This window comes from Argiope bruennichi, chromosome X1 (genome assembly GCF_947563725.1).
Source record: "Argiope bruennichi chromosome X1, qqArgBrue1.1, whole genome shotgun sequence".
NCBI lineage: Eukaryota > Metazoa > Arthropoda > Arachnida > Araneae > Araneidae > Argiope > Argiope bruennichi.
This window is the reverse complement of record NC_079162.1, coordinates 109,070,310-109,080,464: the sequence shown is the minus strand read 5'-3', so window position 1 is coordinate 109,080,464 and position 10,155 is coordinate 109,070,310. Positions and strand designations below refer to the sequence as shown.

The window sequence follows — 10,155 nt, the reverse complement described above, 5'->3', positions numbered from 1 at the left end:
ACAAATGAATAAAAAATGACTTATTCTGAAAAAGGATGTGGTAGAACACTTACCACGGCACTTAGAGTTGATCTTTGAATGTGCATAAGTCTTATAATCTTATTTTTCAAAGAGTTGTGGCAAGACGATATTAAATAGACAAATTACATCAACAGCGGTTTTAACAACAAAACAAGTCACTCCTGAGTAGGAATTTAACAGAATTAATAACTTTATTGACTAGTTATAAGAAAGCAAGGCCATTCTTTCAGTTTCCGGCCAGTTTCAAATTTTCACAATTTGTAATAAAAAAAAAAGTACGAAAAAAAAACATTTGAATAGGTAGAGAATAGGATTAAGTAAGATAAAAACATTAAAAACACAGTGATTCAGTTTCAATGTCTAAGCAGTTAAATATTCAAACTTTTGACGTGTGCTTACGAAAATATTTTACTACGATTATAGTTTTTATTATTATTATTATTTTAATGTGACACTTCTACTAAGCACCAGAAAATCGGGCAACAAAAAGTGAGCACCGTATATGGGATTTTGGATTGGAAGCCTATATATACACTTGCAAAGAAAAACAAAAAAAAATTAAGGATTTGCTCAAATTACTTGTGATGGCAGAATTCACAGGTAATACTGTATTTCACAAAGTTAAAAAAATGGAATGTACACTAAAAATGTGTAATAAGCTCTTGTACCACTATAAAGATATATCCAATCACAATACATGCACAATGATTTATAACATGCAATTTTAAAATATTAAGCTTCATTTACTTCTTTTGGGGGGTGAGTTCAGTACAAATATATTTATAAGGATATTTAACTACGTGTTTTATGGGAAAGGTTTTTCCATGTAACACAGACTGCAGCTTAAAAAGTAGCCACCATGAGAATTAACAGATCTGTATATTCAACACGATTATCAAAAATCGGCCAAGGCAAAATACATTTGTTCTTTCTGAAGGCTAGAAATAAAATAGAAAAGTAAAAGAAGCATTGCATAGTGGAAAAAACCTGGCCATTTTTGCTGACATGACTAAACATCTAGGGTATATAATTTGTCTACACACTTATATATATATATATAATACAAACACTACTACTTTTATAAGATATGTCGATTAATGATGAAATATATATTAGGTTTAACATTTAAGATTTCAACACATGAAAAATTTAATAAAAGTAACAAAACAGCATAACCACTAACTTAACACAAAAAAAAAAAAATCTGTCAAATTTCAGAACAATGAAAATTGAGCTTAAACATGTGGCTGACAAAGAAAAGGCCGTCATGTTCTGAAAATGAATACAAAACTGAGGCCAGAAACATGTAGAAAAAATAGTCTTGATAGTATACAAAAATAACTTCTAACATTGTGCAAGCAGCATTTAATTTTTTTGAAAAAATTATGTTAATTTGTCAGCCATATGCAAATAAAATAAAATAAAATTATACTCTCAAAATCAAAACTTTAAAAATACACAGTGCTTCTCTTGGCACAAAACTGCGGACAGCAGTTCTTAACAGTGCCAAAGGGTCTTTTGCAACCTTTACTGCAAAAAATGAAATACACGAGTGTAAACAGATACTGCACAACAGTTTAAAAAGGCTATTATTTAAAAACACCAAAATCTTTAATACCAATGTAACTGATTTTGTTTAATTATTACAACATCACTGCTATAAAAAGACTTGTACAAAAATTACTGTTATCCGAAAATAGCTCAAACATGGTGTAAAAAGCACTGTTAACTTGTTCCACAGAATTGAGCGCTACGAAGCTTACACACTGATCAACCGAAATTCTAAAAACAAATAGTGACATAGCGCACTACAAATGCTACATTACAATGCAAAAATGCTATTTTGAGAATTATGAACATATTCACAGTTTCTCTAAGTGCTACATATGCATAGATCTAAGACCATTCTTAACGAATAAATGGTCAAAAAAATAAAGTGTTAAAAACAGTAAACTACGATAAACAATTCGAACATTAAAACATAAGTTTAATATAGTAATAAAATTACAATTACTTATAATATATAAATTATCAAAGTAATGTGAGATCATTTCATTTTAAAGCAATATATAAGACAAAAGATGAAAAGTACTAACAAGCATGCAAAACCAGTAATTAAAACACCTCCAAAAAGGCGGTAACAAAAAGGAATGATAGCATAAAATCAAGTTATTGCAAAACTCATTCATCGAGGTAGAATTTTCTAAAAACATCTAGTGAAGAGCGAATATATTAACTCTTTTAGTGAAAAACAAACAACAAACAAATAAATCAACTGCCAGATACACAACCATAAGTAAAAGAAAAAATTTAAGTCTGCTGCCACAATATAAGCATCTTAATAAATACTAACACAAAACGTGCACAAATTTAAAACATCGTATTGCAAACATTTTTTCTGCACTAACAGTGCTAAAAACGAGTATCTTTGGTGAAAAGAAAGAGTGCATTTTCTGGCATACTGGCCAATGCTTAAACAGTTCTTATAAAGACCAGTGTAAAAATACAAATTTCTATTTTCACTTTAAGAGTAACACACGAGTAAACATCCATTTTAATATATGATTGTATAGTATAAAAGGCAAGACACATTACAACTAAAGTACATATACAAACCACATGCGGCACTACAATGTTTTTACAGGTGGCTATTTAAAGGATCAGTTTAATTCATTAACTTGGTCCATCAATTAATTAGTGCGATCCTCAGCTTACAAACTTTAAACAATAAACAAAACTAATTCTATCAAATTCACAACGGTAACTTGTTTTTCAATGCTCATAGTTTAACCAGTTAAAAGTTAAATGCTTAAATATTTGGAATATAACAGAGACTGAGTTTGCCGAAGCAGACGTTTGCATGACTCGAGATACAACTATCAGATCTTGATATAACGGGCTTCAACACTTCCATCTACTATAATTAAAAATCTATTTGGAAGGTAATACGAACGAGTAGTGAATATAAATAAGTCAACACAAAATTTAATAAACACTAAAATTAACAGGGAAAATTGGCACCCATGTTAAACATAACTCATAAAACCTGGAAGTTCATCTAAACCGACAGTACAGGAGAAATAGTGCCTGCACAGTATTGGAAGAAAACAGACCTGGTGCGTCAAACAGGTCACGAAGGCAAAGGTAGATGCTGTAGTCCAAGCATTTTAGTAAGGCAGAAATTTCAGGCTGGCAGAGTGTTCAACAACTGTTTTCAACAAGTGGCCCCAATCTTCAAAGAGATCACAGGAAAAATTACAATGCATCTTTGGCTTCTAGTTTTCGTAAAAAGTTAAGTTTACTCTTTAATAAATAAGTTAAAAACACTGTTATATTTTTAACATAGCACAAAAATTTGTGGGAACAAGCAATGGAAGAAGCTTCAATAGCTGCTGACTATTATGACTAGGGCCAGTAATACCATTCGATAACTGCAAAAAAATATGGTATTTCTTTCAAAGTAACTATTTTAATCTCATATCCAACATAACAATTCTTGTAGAGTTAGAGGACACTTTTAAAAAATTACTTTAGTTTGACGTGCCCTTTCGCTAACAAGTGACAGCTGCTTTATGAATTCAAATGTGTATGAAAGAAAGAAAACTTGATAATTTAAGGAAGAGAGAACAGTTCTGAAATGCATGTTTAAAAACATTGTTCGTTTCTACACAAGACATTCCAATGTGTTAAATTCGGTTATATGAAGCAAAACTACATTTAAGTTTCAATACTGCAGAAAATGCTTTTAAAACACCAACCTTACCAAATATTTTTTTTCTTCCATTAAATTTTCATTATTCCCTTATTTCATCTTTCATTCGTAACAGCTGCCACAGTTCCAAAAAGGCAATAATTGGGTAACATTTCATATACAACAACTCATAAAGATGCTTTTCATTTTATATTCCAAGACTTGGGATCTGCATGTAACGGTAGATATACAGGCGATAATCTTTACTAGCAAGGACAACTGAACCATCATCCATCAAAGCTACATCGAAGCATTGGGCATGCTTGACCTTACTCTCAGAAGCATTAACTAACTGTCCATCTTGAGTGAATATGGTGATATTAAAGTTGTTGTGATTGTCGGCCACTAAAATTTCTCCATTCTGATTAATGCAAACTCCAATGGGGTAGTTGGTTAAACCTTCACCTCCGATTTGACGAAGGAATACACCGTCATAATTGAAAACCTTCACGCAGTGAGCTCTATTATCACTGATGAAAATTTCCTGCTTATCATTCACCACGACGCCATTAGGAAATTCTAAATGCTTAGAACATCCAAATTTCTGCAAGACATTTCCAAGTTGATCAAATATTATAACTCTCATTACTTTGCATTCAACTACAATTATACGACCTTTAATGTCTACAGTCACTCCACGAGGATGTTGAAGTATGTTCGCCCCGAATTTTCTTACAAATTGTCCATATTGATTATATATTTGTATTTGATGTGTTGGACTTCTTTCGGTAACAATGATGTCACCAGAAGTTTTAACAACAGCAACTCTGTTAGGATATAAAAGTTGTCCATCACGTTTACCACATTCCCCAAACTGAAATTTGAATCTTCCTTCCTTATCAAAGATTTGAATCCTGTGATTATTGGTATCTGCAACTATAATGTCATTTTGCGCATTAACAGCCACTCCACTTGGTTCAGTAAACTGTCCTTCCATGACACCAAACTCTCCGAATTTACAGTGATAGATCATTTTTTGTCTTTTTATTTGTGATTTCAGAGGATACATCGTAGCAGAAATGAACTTGGATGTCAGATCAATAACAGGATCCACACCTAGATGAAACGTATCATTTGTACCATTTTGGAATACATCTGTAGGGCCACTGGACCATTTTTCATAAGGGCTTATATCACTTAAGCTAGTAGAAAAAGGCCCAAGGCTATTAGCAGATCCAAATCTTTTAGATATGATATTCGATTCGTAACCATGTCCGTTTTGGTATGTGTTAGTGCGATCCGAATTAACGACGCCATTTGGTCTGGCAATAGGTTGTGGTTTCGTAGTTGGAGCAGCCTCAGAACTATGGCGGATGTAACCAAATGTATTCCTTACTCCAACCTGGATGGCTTGGTAATTGGACAGGAACTCAAGATCCATGGACTGCATATTTACTTCGGGGTTATAAGATATAACACAATGCAATTTAGAATCAAGAAGCTGTTTAAATACTAGAATTTCAGTAGTGCTAGAAAATTTTGTAATTCGATCAAAATAGGAAGAAAGATTATTTGCATTTTCTACCATTTCCTGAACTTTGTTTCCAACTAAACTCAAGGAAACCATTTTAGTATTATAAAGATCCTCAAGTTCTTTCATTAATTCCTCCTTGCGTTCTTCCAATACTGAACAGTAAAAATTAAAAGTATCATTGATTTCTGCTTGTGCTTTGTGATACTGCATTTGAAGACGGGATGATAAATGCTCGACAGATTTGGCAGCATTTCTTAAATCGTTGGTCTTAGCCTTGCTTTGCTCAACAAGATCTGCCAGAATTTCCACCTGCCTTGTACCTATTTCTGATATGTGATCATAATCATGCAGCCCTTTCAGATGCTCAGAAGTAGTGCACTCTTTACATATTGGTATGTTACATGTCCTACAAAAGAAACGCAGAGTTTCGGCTTTATGTCGAGGACAACATAACAGTTTTTCAGTTTTAAAGTCCTCTTTGTTTGTTTGATCTTTAAGATTGACGACGTGATGCCCTTCAAAGCAATGCATATATTGGTGAGCCATGACGCAATTTCCACACAAATAATTGGCACAGTCAAAACACCGAGCTACTGCGTGCGTATCTTTGGTTTTACAACCAGTGCAAGAAAGAGGAGAGCCGTCTATCGAAGATGTCTCAAGTACGTTGTTGATGGCGTAATCAGAAAGTAGTCCAGCTATACCTTGAGCAGGAAGAATGCAATCTTGTTCACACTTTGGGCATGTTATTTTATCATGGTTCTCCTGGACCTTTTCAAGACAAGGTTGACAAAAAGTGTGCAAGCAAGGCAATACTTTGGGGACAGTGTAAGTCTCGTGGCAAAGGCCGCACTCGGTACCCAAACTTTCTGGTTGAGATGATTGGTCCCCAAAGGAGCCTAACTGAGGAGATCCAAATAGTGAAGAATCTGGTAAAGATGGAGTAGGTGATGCCATTATAAGAGATGCCTCAGATTATGGATGAACCAATCTGAAAAGACAAGAAAGGAATATTTAATATAGAAATTAACAAATTTAAACGCTGCAATTTTAAATAGAGTTTCTTAAAAATTAAAATTCTCTTGCATCCAAAAGATCATTCCATCTTTTTTTTTTTTCCCCCTCACTCTTTTCTGACTAGATTAATAATTTACAGGAAGCAAAGGGCCTTAAAAAGGCGACTCAATGGAAACTGTTTAAAGCATTGCACAAAATTTCTGTTAAGTAGATTACAGAGAACACTGTAAGACGAAAAATAAGAAAGAAAAAAGCCTTAAGAACCTTTTGTGAAATTGAAACTGCAGAACCCGGATGGGGGGAGGGAGGTTCACAACGGCAAATTCCGCAGTTTTCCTACGTTGTCTCTTTTCGGGAGAAAGAAGTGAATTTATAAGTACATATCTATCGTTATTTTAATTTTGTATTTATAATAAGCATAAATGCTATCTGACATGGCTGATAGCATTATTAAAAATACAAGGATATAATGACCAGTCTTCAGAAGTCTTAAAGAATAATGCATTACATCCTTCCCTAAATGCATACACTTTTTGCAATATTATCTAATGTATTAAAACTACCTTTAAATAATAAACATTTGCAAAAGACAGATTATAAAATGCACAGTTCTTCAATATACAAAAATCAAAGGAAATTCACTTTAAAAATTATTTTCACAGTGCGATATTTGTACTGATGTTTTCTCCACATAGTACAAAAGCATATGAGCTATCAGAACAAGCAGGTTTAGCTTTGGAAACGAATTTTATACAAAAGCAATTTGTACGAAAATATTACTAGCATTGGCTTTGTGAGATTTGAGGATCATGATGAGCCTTGATAAGTCATCCGAATCAACTCGTGTTCCCCGCATCAAATCGAAGTCGCATTTAGCAACACGCCATTCCATGCCTACTTAAAAGAGTAACGGAAATTGATTTTGCTGCTGAGTCTTGTATCCAATAATTATATAATTAAAATTTTACCAGAAATAATTCAGGGAATATTAGTGCTATTCTATACCCTCCCTCCAGTAACTTATAAAGAAAGATTAACATTATCCAGGCTCTATCAAATGCTGCCACAAAAAACCGAGGCGATAACCGAAAACAGAGCTGTGTTTTTAAATTTGTAATGAAGTTGCCGAAATTTCCTGAAATGGGTATTAAAGTTTGTATAGCAGTTGAATTTCGGGATGGCTTACAAAACTCGTTATCAGGAGATTCTTTTATAAGCCAAGAAGTTATTCGTTAAGCACTACTATAGTAATGCGAGAAAAATCCGTGAATTTTCACGAAGGAAATGGCACTGTAAGTGCGCCGGAAGGTACCGCGGCGTTGAAAGGAGAAAAATATTCTTTTTAGAACAACCTTAAATAACCAGTGGGAAAGAGTAAAGGAGAAAGGAAAAATCAGTATTCGCGGATCCTCAATCAAAAGCTTAAAAAATGCATGAAAATTAAATTAAGGATTCAAAAACTGAAGAATATTTATGACAAGTAAAGCGTTAATAACTCACAGTTTTAGCAAATTTATTAGTATAATTTCAAATAAACAATTATGAAAAATTTTTGGGAAAAAAATCAATTTAAAATTTAATCTCGTAACTCAGTTTTTGATTATCTGAGGTGATTATAGTCCCAATCAGTTTGGATAATCGAGGCCCATCTTAATCAGGAAATGAGAAGTTTTCGTTCTCTTTATAATTACTAATTGTCACATTTCGTGTTCAGAATGTATTGTTTCCATTCATATGAGAAAACAAAGGCAAGTAAGCGATTTAAAGTATTATGTTTATCTCTCTTGTCTCAGGTTCATTATTATTGTCAGTATAAATTCGAATTGAATCGGAAGCATTATTTTCATTTAATGTTTCCAAAAACACACCAATAAAACAATTTAAGGAAGAACGATAGCATGATGTGAACACAGACATTTGATAAGAATTCGGAAACTTCAAAACTTTTTAATCTGAATCACCGAAACTCGAATATTAACGATTTAATTATAGTAATAAAAGATACAGTAAAGCCAATGATTATCCTTCGAGAAACTAACGTATAACAATATATAAATGAAATGACGTATAGCCAAAATTTTAACTTTGATTTTTTGCTAATAAAGCAAATTCGCTCAGAAATTAATTTTAAAAAGATAATTCTAATATATTACCGCATTGTAATGAAAACAATTAAGTTTTAAAATCAAAAATTTATTTAAAAAGAAAGAAAAACCTATCTTTATTGCATATCTCGAATACAAATTATATATTTCTTATTTTATGTAACTTCGGTGCATGCATGCAAGTGCTTGATTTAAAAAAAAAATCTTTATTCGCCATCTGGCGTGCTGAGTTATTATTAAATACAGCATTACGAATCGAATGAATTTCATTGTCAATACATGAGGGAAGAAAATATACAAAACAATAAGTTCATATTCTTCATCATCGTTAAAATTAGCACCACAAAATTTTTATGTGTTAATTCATCAACTGGAAATTCCTAAGTTATGATATCGGCATCGCATTTCATATACCCCTCGAAAAATTATTTATGGTCTACGAAGAATCCAATTTTTAACAATGAAAACAGTATAGCCGAAGCTTTATGTCATATAAACGAAATACTTAACCATTATAATGTTTACGAATGAATAGAGACCGAGTTAAAAATGACTTATAAATGGATACATACATACGGTGTTTCACTATTTTACTTCATTCTTTTTTCCTCTTTTGTAAAACTTCATCATTTTAAGCACTTTAAGTAAAGCAGCGGTCTGGTAAATATAAATGATCAATTTTTTTTTTTTTTTTTTTTTTTTTTTTTTTTTTTTTTGCAGTAAAGGGACATGTATGTAGGATTCATTTTCCCCATATTTTCAGAATGAAACAAAGTCAAGAATAATTCAAAAAATAATTTCTTTGAAAAAAATTGATAAAATATTTAGGTTTCTTTTTTCTTTGAAACATAAAATTGGTAAAATATTTAGAGGGTTTGTTTATTTATCCCCGCTTACATTCTTTTACAATCTGTGTTTATTTTATTTTATTTATTTATTTATTTTCGAAATAACATTTTGGTTTGGTAAATAACAGGAAATAATTACATCAAACTTAATAGATCTGGATTCAACAAATCCAGCGACAGTCTCCGGTATCGCGCAACAAACCGCGGCAAATGATGCGATACGGCTTCAATCATGATTAGATTCAGCAAGAAGGTAAGTAAGAAATTTTAAGCTACTGAAGGACAATTTTTAAAACACCAGCCACGTGTTAAACAAAATTTTGCGTCAAATATAAATTTAACCTAGAAGCTCAGAATACACATAAAAAAAAATAGAACAAGACTGATAATGTCGGAAAAAATACGCGAGTCTAATGGGAAAAGAACAAGAATAGAAACGATGAAACAGAAAAACCGTAAGGTCAGGTCGCTTAGTAGAAAACAATGGAGAGGTATAAAATTAAGAAAGGAACGTTATGCACTGATAAGCTGAATTGTTATGCATAAAAATGCAACGTTTATATATTCGGTTTCTTTGTTTATTTGGTAATATTTAAGAGTAATAATTAAATCTATTAATCCATAATTGAATAGACCTGTTATTTTAAAAAAGTGACATTGATTGGAATGCAGAAAAAAACCCGTTTCGATTTAAAACATTTCATTAATTAATATAATTAATTACTCACGGTTTTAAATTTATTTTTACGGTAGTTAACGTTCAACTTCATACATAATTTACGTATTTCTACATTCGATATTATGTTTAAATTTAGGCAATTCCATTCAAAAATCTACGTAAGTAATGTTTCGTAACAGAATCAAAACATCATTTAATAGATAAATCCATTTCATTGGATAAATTTGTTATGCAAAAATTAAGTATAAGGCACATAAGTT

At 31.9% G+C, this 10,155-nt stretch overlaps 1 protein-coding gene across 3 annotated transcripts in view; it reads right to left on the bottom strand.

The window, feature by feature from the left end:
• Nucleotides 1-780: 780 nt before the first annotated feature.
• Nucleotides 781-10,155, bottom strand: part of LOC129958308 (brain tumor protein-like) — a 100,679-nt gene continuing 91,304 nt past the window's right edge. For all 3 annotated transcript variants that reach the window (XM_056070704.1, XM_056070701.1, XM_056070703.1), the window contains exon 2: nt 781-6,237. In XM_056070704.1, the coding sequence (XP_055926679.1) occupies nt 3,921-6,203 (2,283 nt within the window). In that variant the 5' untranslated portion in view covers nt 6,204-6,237 and the 3' untranslated portion in view covers nt 781-3,920. The remainder of the gene's footprint in view (nt 6,238-10,155) is intronic.